The following is a 16,049-nucleotide window of genomic DNA, read 5'->3' on the forward strand; positions in this document are numbered from 1 at the left end:
GATATCGCAACAATATTTAATCAACATTTATTAGTTTCATTGAAAAACATCAGGGATGAATATTTGAACAAAGCATCCCATCATTCAATTTCTCTCCTTATAAAACCATCACACATCTATAAAAAGTACAAATTGGCTAAAAAGATTGAAAGATGTACAAATAAATAACATTTTACAAAAAAGAGGGAGTAGGCATCTTATTCAAACCTGTAAAGAACACATGTTGAATTCAAAGACAAATACATCATTGCATTGCACACCAAAGTAAACCATCAGACGGACTGATTTTAGGTTAGGTCACATGCAAATTAGAACACAAAACTCTGTCAATATTTTAACTTTCATAGGAAGTTTTTCTCCTTGAATTAAACACTATTTTTCTTTTAAATAATTGATCAAATTCTTAATACAATTACTTACATCATTTGATAAAAGTTACCTCAAAAAGTATTGATGCTGACCTTCTAGTGTTACAAAACAGTAGCTCTAGTTGGTAGCTCTAGATGGGTTCAGTTCATCGTCCAGTGGGTAAAAGACCTCCATACGTGGTTTTTCAGCTTTTCTTCAAAGATCTTCATGGCATCCATGATCCTTTTTCTGTACTATCCCGAGACCATGTCCTGTTCCTGTCGGGCTTTGAGAGCCAAAATAGCTTTTCGGTAAAGGTCTATTAGGAAACAGGCAAATTGCTTTCAATTAGTTTTCTACATGTCTACAGATCAGGGCTGTCTGTGTTGATCGAGTTCATTTGTTTATTTTATTGTTTTAAAATCAGTGTAGTAAATCAGATATTACCAATAAGCAACACTTATTAAATTCCTCCCACAAGGCCAAATTGCACCCCAAGAGCAGCCCTGATCATAATGAAGAGTGGTTTGGAAGTCACCAATGCTCACCGAAAGTATTGGACAGATCAACAGGCTGTGTGTACGCAGCAGGAACTTCCTCCGTGTTGATCTTGTTTTTTCGTTTCACTTTAACCGTCTTTTTTTTCCTCTTTCTCTCCTCTTTTCCTGTAAAAGGCACAACTTTAAAGCATAAGGATGCAATTTCACATTTTTGAAAACATGTAAGTGCTTTACCATCTAGGAAAATGTGATTGATTTAATGTGAGAGCTGACATTATCGATTATATAACTTAAAAAATACAGTCCAGAAGCATTTACTTACAAAAATTCCATACAAAAATATTAAAACAAAAATGTGGGCTTTGTGTTTTACAGTGGGGGAAATAAGTATTGAACACGTCATGTTTTTTTCCTGGGAATAATGTTTCTGACGGAGCTGTTGACATGGAATTGAACCAGATATTGGTAAAAACTCAAAGAATAGAAACATGAAAATAAAACAAAAAAATCTGAAAAAAATTGTTGTTTAATAATAATGAAATGACACAAGGAAAAATTACTAAGCTACTGAAACGTTTGTAATACTTTATATTATAAGATTTTGGCATCTACATCCTGGTAATGTAGATGTTGGACTGAAGCAGCTAATATTCATTTACAATGACGAAGGGCAGAGGGATGCTGAAGAACCATTGAGAGATTTCAGCTGCTGTCTGGGCTTTCACTGCCTTTCTACACCTTCCTTTCTTCATATGTTTGTTACCGCTGTTGCCTTTTTCTCTTTAGTGCCTGTCTCTGTGCTTGCGTGTGTGTCATGACGTCACTCACTGTTTGTTTTCTATAGAGTCCGCTTTTGCGCACCTGCGGCGAGTTGCGCTTATTGAAACTGGCTATAAATGCGGACCATCCTTGAGCGGAGACAGCCATCAAGCTTCTTTCGTTTCTTTAATTTACTGTTTTGTTTCTTTAAGTTTTACTTTGTTCTAATTTGTCAATTGTTGGGTTGTTTAGTCTTTGGTTAGTGTTGTATGTTGTTGGAGAACGTGAGTTATTGATTCTTTATTCATTCTTATTTAGTTGTGACACATGATCTGTTGGATTGTTTTGGTTGTAATAAATTTAATAATTTAGACAACTTAGTTCATGTGTACTCTTTATGTTGCGTTCCCTTCATGACTTAATTATTGATTTGATTTGATTAAAAAAGGGATCGTAACAGTTCAATACATGTTCGCTGCGTCATTTCATTTTATTTCTTATATATCTTCACTTGTAAACTAATTAGATTTGTTTTCTATGCATATATGGATTTATTTGGTTGTTTCCAACATTCAGTGAAAAATTAAAGTCAACAGCACCTTTAGAAATATGTTTTCTAAATGGTGACGTGTACTTATTTCCTCCACTGTATATTTATAAGATATGATGTAGTGAAGTAATACTGCACAAGCAAAAGTGACTGAATATTTCTGTGAACGCAATCACAGATGTGAACATTTTAGACATCATATTGTGTCTTCTAGTCTGATTCAAACATAAAAACAGACCCAAACAAAAGCTAGAGCAAAACATTGGTCTCAGAGCAACATTTATGTTTCAATGCTGAATGAATCCGTTTTTAAACAAATAATATGAGCCAATGATCCATTCATAAAGAGTCGCTTGCTGCATTTGTAAATAAATCTGCTGTTTTGAATGAATCATTTGAATGAACGATTCAGTGAGGTATTAATACAAGGGACTTGAAGGTTTTAAATATTATTTTGTATGTTTTTATCAAATATGTTTTAAAGTTATTTAAAGCTGACACTATTATCTTACAGTCAAAGAAAATATAATTAGTTATGGAATTATTAATCTGAAGCACACATTAAGCTCTAATTGGATAGGAGTGGCATGCCACAGGGTTCAATATTGGGTCCTTTCTTGTTGAACAAATCAAGTCTTATATTTTTAAATTAATTATCCATAATATCTTAAACCATTCAAGGTACCAAAACTAAAGCATTTTCAACAAAATATTAGTTATCTATATCTAGTTTTAGGGGTAACAGTAATGCTAGTTACGTAGTAATATTACTTTTCCAAGTAACGAGTAAAGTAAAGCATTATTTTAATAAATTAAGTAATAATATTCGAGTTACTTTTTTAAAAATGTAACTCAAGTTACTTTTAGATGAATTAAGTTGCTTTTAAAAAATAATTTGCCGAATGAAAATTACTTCACGTTGAATCACACAATGAGAAAATGAGCTCCCCCTGGGAACAGACAGAAACCAAGATGGCAAAGCCATACATTTCTGTGATTGAAAGTATTCTCATTGTTTTGAACACATTGAAGAAAAGGGGATTATCTCAATGGACAGTGATTTTACCAAACTAATAAGACAAAAATACAAAAGTAGCAAACACATTGCTTTCAACTTTCATTAATCTGTATATATGGCATGTGTAGCGTCAGGAAGTTCTCAGAAGGTACCATTATTCTAATTTTTTATTAGTTTTTTTTTTGTAAAGGTAAATGAAGGTGTGGGTTATACAGTGTGTTGTTCATTGCAGAGCTCCTCTATTTCAAAAAGAAAAATATTCTGCAAGTTCTGAAAGACGTCAGCCTCAGGCAGGTATAAAAAAATAACTCAAAGGTAACGTAACACAATAATTACCATAAAAGTAACTAAGTAATGCAGCCAGATACTTTTTTAGGGAGTCACTTAATCTTGTAATGCATTACTTCAAAAAGTAACTTACCCCGACACTGTCTATATCTATAAAAATCACCAAATACTGAGATGTCTATATACAGTTGAAGTCAGAATTATTAGCCCCCTTATAATTTTTTTTTCTTTTTTAAATATTTCACAAACAATGTTTAACAGAGCAAGAAAATTTTACCAGTATGTCTGATAATGTTTTTTCTTCTAGATAAAGTCTTATTTGTTTTATTTCGGCTAGAATAAAAGCAGCTTTTATTTTTTTATGAACCATTTTAAGGACAAAATTATTAGCCCCTTTAAGCTATATTTTTATTCGATAGTCTACAAAACAAACCATCATTATACAACAATTTTCTAATTAGCCTAACCAGCCTAGTTAATCTAATCAACCTAGTTAAGCCATTGAATGTCACTTTAAGCTGTATAAAAGTGTCTTAAAAAATATCTAGTCAAATATAAATAGGGGGCCTAATAATTCAGGGGGGCTAATAATTCTGACTTCAACTGTAAATAAAAGCTTGAGTTACTGTCACTAAGTACCTTTAGACGGTTTGGAGAGCTCACTGTTGGGGGATTCTGGTAAACCAGAGTTTTCTTCTTTTACTTTGGCTTTACGTTTCAGCTTCCCACGTTTCGGAGGCAGTAATGCACTGCTGGCTTTATCCTTCTGGTTGTGCTCCTGTTCTGCTTCGTTGGCTTCAATCTCCTCTTCCTCATTTACTCCTCTGCTTGGACTCTCCTTCTTAATTTTAACCTTCACCTTCTTCTTTTTGCTTAACTTCTTTTTGAAAGAGTTCTCCTATGATGTCCAAGAGTAAAATGGCAAAGTAAGTGACAGGTCAAGGCCTGTTTACACCAAAGATTATAACTATAACAATGCACATATACCAGGGGTGGCCAACCCTGTTCCTGGAGAGCCACCTTCCTGCAGATTTCAGTTGCTACTCATATCAAACACACCTGAACCAATTAATTAGGACCTGAACACCACGTGATAATTACAGGCAGGTGTGTTTGATATGGGTTGCAACTGAAATCTGCAGGAAGATGGCTCTCCAGGAACAGGGTTGGCCACCCCTGACATTTAAAAATCACTCAAATAACACAGTCCACACCACAATGGTAACATCACAGAGAAAGAATATCACTGGAATGATTTATATTTTCCAGCTTATAAATGATGAAAACATTGACAGCCAATCAGAATCAGGTCAGCTTTATAGTGATGAGGATTCAAAACATGCAGATGACAAAACGGCAACATGCACTTAGAACAAACAGATATTGTTGTGGGCGCTAGTTATTATTCTTGGTGGGAATGAGCATTTAAACAGCATTATAGATCTGTAAAAATATTTTACCTTATTTAAAATATTTTTGATTGGTTGCAGAGTCCCATTTTTTCTTACAGTTTCCCCGTGTTGTTCTTGACGAATATCGGTTTTGCTTGTCGGTATTCTGAAAAACAAGATGAGTTTTAGACATCTTATGAGACATAAACCTTATTATACACTATCATAAAAAATGAAGAGTCAGAAAGTTTTTTTTTATTTTTTAAGTAATTATTGTATTTATTAAAAAAATGACCTTTATCTGATCGAAAAGGACAGCAGATGGTCATTTAAAAAAATACTTTTAGGTTCTGTTCCTTCAATATTTTACACAGAAAATCCTAACAATTTATTTCAATTCATTTATTTATTTTCTTTCGACTTTTTTTGTCATCACAGCAGAATGAACTGTTAACTATTATGACACACAGAAGATGCCCTTCCAGCCACAACCCAGTACTGGGAAACACCCATACAGTCTCATTCACACACACACACTCATACACTACGGCCAATTTAGTCCATTCAATTCACCTACAGCGCATGTCTTTGGACTGTGGGGGAAACTGGAGCACCCAGAGGAAACCCACACAAACACAGTAAGAACATGCAAAATAAACTGCTAACTGACCAAGCCAGAATGCAAACCAACAACCTTCTTGCTGTGAGTTCACAGTGCTAACCACTTAGGCACCATGCAACGGCTTTTTTCCATACATTAATAATAATAAATGTTTGTTGAACAACAATTTAGAATATTAGGACAATTCCTGAAAAAGTCACAATAATGCCTGCTGAAAATTGAGTTTTACCAATTACAGGAATAAACTGTATTTTAATAGAGAAAATGCAAATTACACTGCTTAAAACATACGTTGGATAAGTTGATGGTTCATTCCGCTGTGGCGTATAATAATTATGAATAATAATTTTGGGTTTCCTCCGGGTGCTCAGGTTTACCCCACAAGTCGTGTGGTATAGTTGTGTTGGGTAGGCTAAATTGTCCGTAGTTTATATGTATGAATGAGTGTGTATGGATGTTTCCCATTGATGGGTTGCAGCTGGAAGAGCATCTGCGGCGTAAAACATATGCTGGATAAGTTGGCGGTTCATTCCGCTGTGGTTACTCCAGATCAATAAAGGAGCTAAACTGAAAAGAAAATGAATGACTGAATGAATAAATAATAATTTTAAGAACCATAACAATAGTGATACTATTTATCAATACTAGTGTTTTTAATTAGTCAAATAAATGCTGCCTTGGTGAACATAAGGGAAAAAAATATTTATTTTACAAATATTTAAACAATTTATTAACTTCAAACTTTTTAATTGAAGTGTTTGATATTAGGGCTCCACAATATATCGTTTCAGCATTGATATCACAATTTGATCAATTTGAGCAATAGTCACGAGAGGGGTCTGGATGCAGACCTGGTGCAGTGCATTCTGAGCTGCATCCAATGCTTTTTAATGCGCTTACCTAACCCCACCCCTAACCCTACCCGTCACAGTGATGTTATTCACTTCATTGAGTGCATTGTGTCTGACATTGCATCGCTGAGTGATGCAATCTCAGCTTGCATCATAAAGGTTGCATCCAGATACTATTGATAGTCACATCACAGGATATGCAATGTTGAGTTTGTATCACAATTTATTATATGCACTTGTTTTTGATGCTTGTGAGTGTATGATGATTTAAAAGCATTCAGGTATAAGAAATTGCACAAATTAGTGACCTTAACTATGATTCATTTTAATGAATTATTTTTATTTTTATCATTTAGTCGCCGTACTTGAATACTGTTAGACTTGGGAAACAATAATCATTTCAATTGTATCTTTTTTCCAATTGCGTTTATAGATTGTCATGCATGAAAATACTCACAACACATGCAAATACAGAAATGCACTACAAATAGTACAAATTACAACGTAAATGTGTCGAGGGACCCCAAAAAAGTTTACAGATTGTTTATAAGATTTTATGGAGATGCAAATAGTAAACATTAATTCATCAAGCTCTGACTAAACACGTGCATGAAGATACTCGCAACACATGCAAATACAGAAATGCACTGCAAATCGCACAGACCACATTAAAAATGTGTCAGGGGACCCCCAAAAAGTTTATAGATAGTTTATTTTATGGAGGTGGATTCTCACTGCAGAATCATCCTAATCGATCTAACATTATAACTTATTTCCAAATAGAGATATTAAGCCATCTGGTGAAATTGTATTCATGTCATAATATATATCGCAAAATAAAAAAATATCGCAATGTTAGATTTGTCCAATATCATTTAGCCCTGACTGACATATTAATCAGCCCTTACTTCTCATCTTTAGTTTTGTTCCGGCTCTTCTCAATTTTTCCCTTCCTTTCCTTTTCCTCTGGGCCTAATGGTCGTCTGCCGTCTCTCATCACGCGGGCACAGAGGTCTGGATAGTCCAAGCACACAGCTCGCAGTAGCCATCTCAGACCCCGTAGGGTTTTTCTGTCTGACCAGCGACGGAGGTCCATTGAGGCAGAACATGGCTCCTGTAGATTGAGAAGAGATTTGCCAATATAAACATTAACACTGGCATGTTGTCAGTTCCCTGGAGATATATGATGTTTACTGGCTCAAAGTACTCACAATATGGCAAAGCGACCGGCTCTGGTTGACCAGCCTCTCTAGGGAGAGAATTTCAATGAGCTCATTTCCCAGCAGAGCATTCATTTTGTCCTGTTTATTTGCCAGCCTGTTATGAGATACAGATATGGTTCAAAATTAGCTAGTCACAACGAATATGGCTTAGACCAATTTGGTTGTTTGTACCTTTCAGTCTACAATGGCTATGCTTTTTGTTTGTTTTCAGAAGTTACATGCAGATTGCTGTCTAGATCTATTTGCTGTCCATTCATTGCAGCGGCAAAACAGTTTGGTTTGGTTTAGACAAAAGAAAGATTATCATACAGGTTTGAAACAACACAAAAGTTAGTAAACGATGACAGCATTTTTATTTTTGACTGAACTATCACTTTGTTTGTTTAATTATTATCAAATTATTTAGTTTAATGACATAACTAAAAAACCTAAAACTGCCTTTAGGTCATGGTAAACTTTTAATGAGTCATTCATTTGTGTGATATTAAATCAAACAGATGCAATGAAGTAAACCGTTTGATTATGAATACCTCATTAAAGTATTTGTCCATCGATTCGTTTAAAAATTCAGAAAGGAAACACTGCTGTGATAATCAGTTACATACAACACTTCTGCTGTGGCTTTATATGTAATATTTTGTGGTCAAAGCTGAGCAAAAATAGACAATATTGTTTCTGAAATATAACAGAATAGTAACTTCAAATGTATTTTCATTTATGTAGTTATTCACACACACTCATACACTACAGCCAATTTTAGTTTATATAATTCACCTTTACCGCATGTCTTTGGGGAGCACCTGGAGGAAACCCACATAAATACGGAGAAGACATGCAAACGCCACATAGAAAGGCCACAAATCAGCGACCTTCTTGCTCTGAGGCGACAGTGCTAATCACTGGGCCACTGTGCCGCCCTCTGATTTTTCACTTCCGCTTGAATTGCACTTCTGCATTTGCCTGACTTGGAGCACACTGCAGTCACATGAGAGACATCATGCAAACTGTGCTGTCAATTTTGAGTGAAGATGATTGTTTTTAAAGATGAGTCTTTATAATGACTAATATGCAGTTATTTTCAAAGATGAAGCCATGTGTACAGTGATGTAAAATAAGGATTTTACCAATGGGCAGTGGCATATTTTGAATTCTGATAATATAGGAGTAGTTTTAACTGGCCATTGGGATACTTTTGGCTGGCCACTGGGTTAGTTTTGACTGGGCATTTAGTTAGTTTAGATGGGCAATTGGGCTAGTTTTGGACTAGTTTTGACAGGCCATTGGGCTAGTTTTGATTGATCACAGGCCTATTTTTGGGCTAGTTTTGACTGGTCATTGGGCTAGCTTTAATTACCCATTGAGCTAGTTTTGACTTGCGATTGGGATAGATTTAATTGACAATGGGCTAGTTTTGGGCTACTTTTGACTGACCATTGGGCTAATTTACATTGACAATTGGGTTAGTTTTGATTAGCCATAGGGATAGTTTAAGGATAGTTTTGACTGGCCAATGGGTTAGTTTTGACTGCTCATTGGGTAAGCTTTGATTGACCACAGGGCTATTTTGGTTGGCTTTGACTGGCCATTTGGGGTAGTTTTGAATGACTACTAGGCTAGTTTTGACTAGACATTGGGCTAGATTTAATTGACCATTGGGCTAGTTTTGGGCTAGTTTAGATGGGCCATTGGGCTAGTTTTGATTGACCACAGGGCTAGTTTTGGATTGTTTTCTACTGACCATTGGGCTAGCTTTGATTACCCACTGGGTTAGTTTTGACTTGTCATTGGAATAGATTTAATTGACAATGAATTAATTTTGGGCTACATTTGACTGGCTATTGAGCTAGTTTAGATTGACAATTGGGCTAGTTTAGACTGACAATTTGGCTAGTTTAGATTAGCTGTTGGAATAGTTTTTAAAAAGTTTTGACTGGCCATTGAGTTAGTTTAGATTGGCCATTGGGCTAGTTTTGACTTTCCATTGAGCTAGTTTTGACCGGCCATTAGGCTAGTTTTGAGTGGCCAATGGGCTAGCTTTGATTGACCACAGGGCCACAAGACCACGGGGTCTGGCTTTGACTGGCCATTTGGGTTAGTTTTGACTGACCATTGGGCCATATTTAATTGACCATTGGACTAGTTTTGGGCTAGTTTTGACTGGTCATTGGGTTAGTTAAGATTGACAATTGGGTTACTTTCTATTAGCTATTATGCTAGTTTAGATTGACAATTGAGTTAGTTTTGGGCTAGTTTAGAATGGCCATTAGGCTAGTTTGGACTGGCCACTAGGCTCAATTTGGACTAAACTTGACTGGGTGTTGGGCTAGTTTTGATAGACCATTGGGTTAGTTCTGTGCTAGTTTTGACTGGTCATTTGGCTTATTTTGATTAACCATTTGGCTACTTTTGACTAGCCGTTGGACTAGTTTTCATTGACCACTGGGCTAGTTTTGACAGGCCATTGGGCTACATTTTATTGACCATTGGGCTTGTTTATTGCAAAAACCTAGCAACTCTGTTCTATAGTCTTCGTCCTAAATTGATTAGTCTCCTGTCTCACATTCAACACATCACAATTCATAGATCTGAGAGTGGGTGCATTAATTGCATAAAAATCTGTAGTACATAATTATAATTTTTTCATAACTAATTAATTAAATCATCATGCTAAATCGACAGCAGCTGGGTATCTTACACAAGCAGAGGTTTTCCTGCCACTCTTGGATGCTTCAGCAGGTCCACCAGAGTTTCTTTGACCTCCTTCATTCGTTGTCTGTCACTTGAATCCACCACAAAGATGATGCCGTGAGCTTCACCGTAATGCTCTCTCCAGGAGCCGCGCACCTCCAGACCTCCACCTATATCCAGTATATTAACCAGGTAGTTCTCCAACCTTAATTCAGTGCGGACACATCCATGAGTGGGACCTACATCTCCAGGAGGCACTGAATATAAAATATATCATGTATTAAAACAAGCTGCAGTCAAATCAGCATTTCTGCTAACCTGATATACATTTAAATTACCTCTCAACATTCCCCTGACGCAAGAGGTTTTTCCTGCCTTGTCCAAGCCTACAACTAGCACTGTAATCTTCCTAGAAAGACGTAAAAAAACAAAGAAAAGTTTTGTGCAATTCAATTTGATCAACACATTAAACATTTGTATCAAAGGCTTTATGACTTTAAAAAAATATTAGGCAATAAATGTATTCACGCCATATTGTAATTACCATAATTACTAAACTAAAACTAGTAAAATGTGTCCACATAGACTAAATTGGTTTAAATATCATATACTATGGTTAAATTAACTATTACTATTATGTACTATTTCACAAAGAAAGTATTAATAATTTTTAGCGAAACCTAGTGTTTTTGAACCAAACTATGGTAAAGTACTTGAATGAATCTGACGAGATATTTCTTTAGTTGCTGTGGTCAAACAAAAGCCAAAGCAATACAAACAAATTACCCAATACTGTACCAAGCTTTCTACAACTATACACCACAGTTTACTGTAGTAAAACTAAAGTATACCACAGTATTTATTACAGTTTATCCATTAACGACAGTTAACAACACAGTGCTTTACCCTTCATTAGCAAAAAGTAAACAGTATAATACACTTTACAATAGTATGTTTTAAAAACACTGTAGCATTTACTATAAATCACCATAAGTATACTATATTATATTTTCTTTTTCTATTTATTTTATGCAAAACATTGATTAATGGAGTACATTTATAGTGATAATTGAGTCATTTTAAAAATAGTGATGATGCATATTGGTGAGTTTGCCTATATTGCAACCATTATTTTCAAACAAAGATGGCAGTTAAGAGAGGCTAGATATGAGTTTTTTCTGGGAGGTTTTCTAAGAAGTGCTGAGGATTCACAATTCCCGGATAAACAGATCAATCTTTTCTGAGTTGCTCAATGCATTACTGCCTCCTGTAGTACTTGCTGACTCATTCCCAATGCAGCCAATTTTAACAAATAAAGGCATGATAGTTTTTGTTTTTTAAAAAGATGGTCATGTGATGTGACTTATATACAGAGGATGACATTAAAATGCCAAAAAAACAACAACAAAAAAATAAACTTCAAAGTGCATAAAAACCACATCATAAAGGCTAATGGAAACAACGATTCCATTGAAGTCACACAGAATTGTACAGGACTTCATGGCTATACATCATGGCTAACTGGTACCTCAGGGGTTGCTGGAGTTTGGAGACCCAGCTGCAGCAGTTGCTCATGAGGTTGAACATGTTGACCTGAGGTGGAGAACACCAGGGAGAGCACCATCGTCTCCTTAACTCGTACCTGAGAGTAGACAACGGAGATATTCTTTTGAACCAATGGCCTTAAAATAATGTACACCTCAGCTGTTGTGTCTCACAGCATTAACCTTAACGCCCTATTCACACGGGGCTTCAGCGTCAACGCTTGACAGAGGGCGTGTCTGAAGTTGGAGCTGAAACGATCGTCATAGAAGCGTCAGCCAATGAAATTCAGTCAGCAATAGGCCACTGTCTGAGCTGTGTATTTGCATACAGCGATCTGATTGGCTGACGCTTCCGTCGGCGCTTGAAAAGTTGAGCTGGTCCCAACTTCTGCAGCGAGGAACGCTTCTGAAGCGGCGCCGACGGATCCACAATGCAGTTCGGCAACGCCTGACGTCACCCATTCAAAGTGAATGGGAAGCGTTGACGCTGACGCCCCGTGTGAATAGGGCGTAAGAGTACAAGCTTCATTAGTGACTTCTGCCACCCACAACCACCCTTTAATGCTTAAAGTGGCCTAAAATAAAGACACAGAATGTAAATTTTGCTGCTAAAGGGTATGTATTCAAAACAAACAGGTATAAATTGATGATGCTGTGTCTGAGAGTGATATCATGGAAGTTGTGGTCTTCATTACATCCTATGGAAATCTTAAAATCATGTTTACGGATGAGCTACAGTATTTAAAATTTATTATCATGGCAGTATGAATAAGAAATGCTGAAAGATGTCAAAGCTATTTTTTTATTATACCACAGTCCACCACTTCAGGTTCTTCCGCTTTTATCATACTAAATACATTTTAGGATTATGTTACATTATAATGCTGCTCTGTGCAGTCTAATAAAAGGCCCAACATAATAAAGTGTCTTTGGTGTTTCAATTGTCAATCTAAACTAACCCAATGGCCAGTTAAAACTAGCCTAATGGTCGATTAAATCAAGCCCAAAGGCCAGTCAAAATGAGCTCAGTGGTCAATCAAAACTACCCCAAATGGCTAGACAAAGCCAGCCCAAAAGAAGCTCAGTCAATCAAAGCTAACCCAATGGCCCATGAAAACTAGCCTAATGGCCCACGAAAACTAGCCCAATGGCCACTCAAAACTAACCCAATGGCCTGTCAAAACTAGCCTAAAACCAGCCCAATGGCCAATCTACACTAATCCAATGGCCAGTCAAAACTAGCCTAAAACCAGCACAATGGCCAATCTAAACTAATCCAATGGCCAGTCAAAACTAGCCCAAAACCAGCCCAATGGCCAATCTAAACTAATCCAATGGCCAGTCAAAACTATTCAAAAAGTAGTTCAATGACCAATTAAACTATCCTAATAGCTAATCAAAACTAACCCGTCGGTCAATTAAATCTAGCCCAATGACCAGTCAAAACTAGCCCAAAACTAGCCAAAAGGTCAATCAAATCAAGTCCAATGGCCAGTCAAAATGAGCCCAGTGGTCAATCAAAACTACTCCAAATGGCTAGACAAAGCCACCCAAAATGTAGTCCAGTGGTCAATCAAAACTAACCCAATGGCTCCCAAAAATAGCCCAATAGCCACTCAAAACTAACCCAATGGCCAGTCAAAACTATCCCAATGGCTAATCAAAACTAGCCCAATGGTCAATTAAATAAAGCCCAATGCCCAGTCAAAACAAATCCTGTGGTCAATCAAAACTTACCCAAATGGCTAGTCAAAGCCAGCCCAAAAATATCCCAGTGGTCAATCAAAACTAACCAAATAGCTGCCCAAAACTAGCCCAATGGCCAATCTAAACTAACCCAATGGCCAGTCAAAACTATTCAAAAAGTAGCTCAATGGCCAATTAAAACCATCCCAATGGCTAATCAAAACTAGCCCTATGGCCAGTCAAAACAAGCCCAGTGGTCAATCAAAACTACCCCAAATGGCTAGTCAAATCCAGGTAAAAAGAGCCCAGTGTTCAATTAAAGCTCACCCAATGGCCACCCAAAACTAGCCCAATGGCCACTCAAAACTAACCCAATGGACAGTTAATACTATCCAAAAAGTTTCTCAATGGCCAATTAAAAATATTCCAATAGCTAATCAAAACTAGCCCAATTGTCAATTAAATCTAGCTCAATGCTTCCCCAATACACCTGTACTGCATTTCTTTGGACTTGTAGGGGAAACCGGAGCACCCGAAGGAAACATAAAAACTCCACACAGAACATGCAAAATCCACTACCTACTGTGCCACCATAGCGCCAGCCCAAAGGCCAATCTAAAATAACCCAATGGCCAATTAAAACTATCCCAATGGCTAATCAAAACTAATCTAACTGTTAATCTAAGCTAGCCTAATGGCCAGTATGTATGATATCATAAGCATGGCGATACAGGACATGGTCTGTGCTTATTTCTTTGGATATTAACATTCTTTGAAATTTTTGGGATAACATAAGTCAAAATATATACCACTGTTCTAGTGATTTTGGAATATTTTAATTTTAAAAAAATTGTATATATTGTGCTTTTAAAACAGGACTAGTTATAAAAAGGCACCATTCTCATGTATACCTTTTATTTGTAATTGTTTATAGTTTAAAATATGTGTATTATGTATATGTTTATATTGTTCATCCTTTTTATAATACTTTCATTAGTAATAATTTCTAATTATTACTAATAATTTTTAGTAAGCTAGAATTTACAGCCAAACGAAACAAAACAGCTAAACAAGTAGAAGAATGACCTTAAACCAAGCTTAATTTCACAGCAAAACAGATCTCAACTTTTTTTTAATCACAATAATCTTAATTTTCAGCATTCAGGCTTTGTTTTTGCAGCTTTCGGGGGTCAAACAAAGGCAAAAAGGCAGATTAGACACTGGTTTTGTGCCAGCTAGCAGAATAAGCTCTTGGATGCCAAGATAACCTGGTCAAATTCAGAAACAGCTGTCTGTCTGGCGTAGACACACAGTAGCCTAATTACATTCACAGGTGCCCGAGATGTAGAAGCATTTGGTGAATCATTCCCTGTGCATCTGTTCAGTCCTTTAAGCCTTTACAGAATAGTCTGAGTCAATTATGCTGTTCCCGATCTGAACACATGACCCCTTTATCTGAGTAGCATAAACAGCCACAGCCCACCTACCACTTATGCTTATTTCTTTAAATAAAGCTCAATCATTGTTTCAACACAATAAAACATGGTATATAATTAAGGATGACACAACTGTTAGTTTAAAATTGTATATCTGATCAAACATACTGAATGTAAACATGCTAGAATACATTATAAATGCAGATTGCTAACTGTTTACAGGAACAAAAACTTCAGAGTATATCTGAAATTGGAGACTATAAAAACAATTAATTGTCAGTCTACTCCTCTGCACAATCACATATGCTCATAAACATCCCTATGAATGTTGAATATTACAGACATATCCACATAGCATAGTTTATAGGATTAATATGAAGAAGTTAAACAACAAAATGACATTAAATATACTCATTACTCACAGTAGTATGTCAGAATCCATGCGTTTTTGTTTGTTTCTCCAGAGACATTTTGCACAAGGCGGCTAAAAACTAATCAGGCTCTACTTATTCCTCTAATCCCCTCACCTCATGTGGGCGGAGCTCTGAGGAAACACCGCCACATTCTTACAACCAATCATATGGTCACAGACGACACCTATCATTCTGAATGGCTGGTTTAGGTCTCTTAAACTGGGCCGAATGTAGCCGTCTGCCAGGTTATTATTAGTCAGCTCTATGTAAACATCCTAAATTCTAGGAATTAAGCATGGAAAGGCTTTGTACACACATGCTTGGAGGTAAATGGGAAGTTTTGAATTTACTATTCAGTCTGAGGCACTGTACTGTTAATAGCATCATAGCGTGACGTCATTTGTTGTTTACACAGCACTGGTAAGCGCTCAAGTGACGCAGTCTCACCTGTATCTGCTCCTAAAATCTGCTGCTTATCCACTAATATTATTATTATTATTATTATTATTATTTTGTATTCTGGTCTTTTTCCACCTGCCTTATCTCTGAAGACATGAACAGACGTTTGTAAACCTGCTTGCGAAGCTTCTGATTGCCATTCATTGGAAAAGTGTTCCATCTCATGGTCCATCTGTCACTCTGGATTAAGAAATTGTCTTCTTGTATGGCAATTGAAAGACTAACTACTCAATTTAAACAAACAATGTACACATTTTAAATGATTTGGGACTT

General features: G+C 36.3%; 1 protein-coding gene across 6 annotated transcripts; it reads right to left on the bottom strand.

Annotated features, from left to right (window-relative positions):
- Positions 1-11: 11 nt before the first annotated feature.
- On the bottom strand, positions 12-15,384 carry arl13a (ADP-ribosylation factor-like 13A). 6 transcript variants are annotated; one of them, XM_073921680.1, is made up of 11 exons: positions 14,705-15,384; positions 14,052-14,137; positions 11,767-11,880; positions 10,577-10,647; positions 10,246-10,495; positions 7,539-7,644; positions 7,236-7,441; positions 4,924-5,020; positions 4,103-4,361; positions 897-1,013; positions 12-634 (listed from the first exon to the last, which is right to left on the bottom strand). In XM_073921680.1, the coding sequence occupies exons 2-11, from the start codon at positions 14,060-14,062 to the stop codon at positions 603-605; spliced, it is 1,263 nt and encodes a 420-aa protein (XP_073777781.1). In that variant the 5' UTR covers positions 14,063-14,137; positions 14,705-15,384; the 3' UTR covers positions 12-602. The 6 variants fall into 6 exon arrangements, with proteins under 6 accessions (XP_073777781.1, XP_073777779.1, XP_021336744.1 ...); XM_073921678.1 differs by having other exon boundaries at positions 12-667; XM_021481069.3 differs by lacking the exon at positions 14,052-14,137 and having other exon boundaries at positions 15,327-15,384.
- Positions 15,385-16,049: the final 665 nt, after the last annotated feature.

This window comes from Danio rerio, chromosome 14 (genome assembly GCF_049306965.1).
Source record: "Danio rerio strain Tuebingen ecotype United States chromosome 14, GRCz12tu, whole genome shotgun sequence".
NCBI classification, from domain to species: Eukaryota; Metazoa; Chordata; class Actinopteri; order Cypriniformes; family Danionidae; genus Danio; species Danio rerio.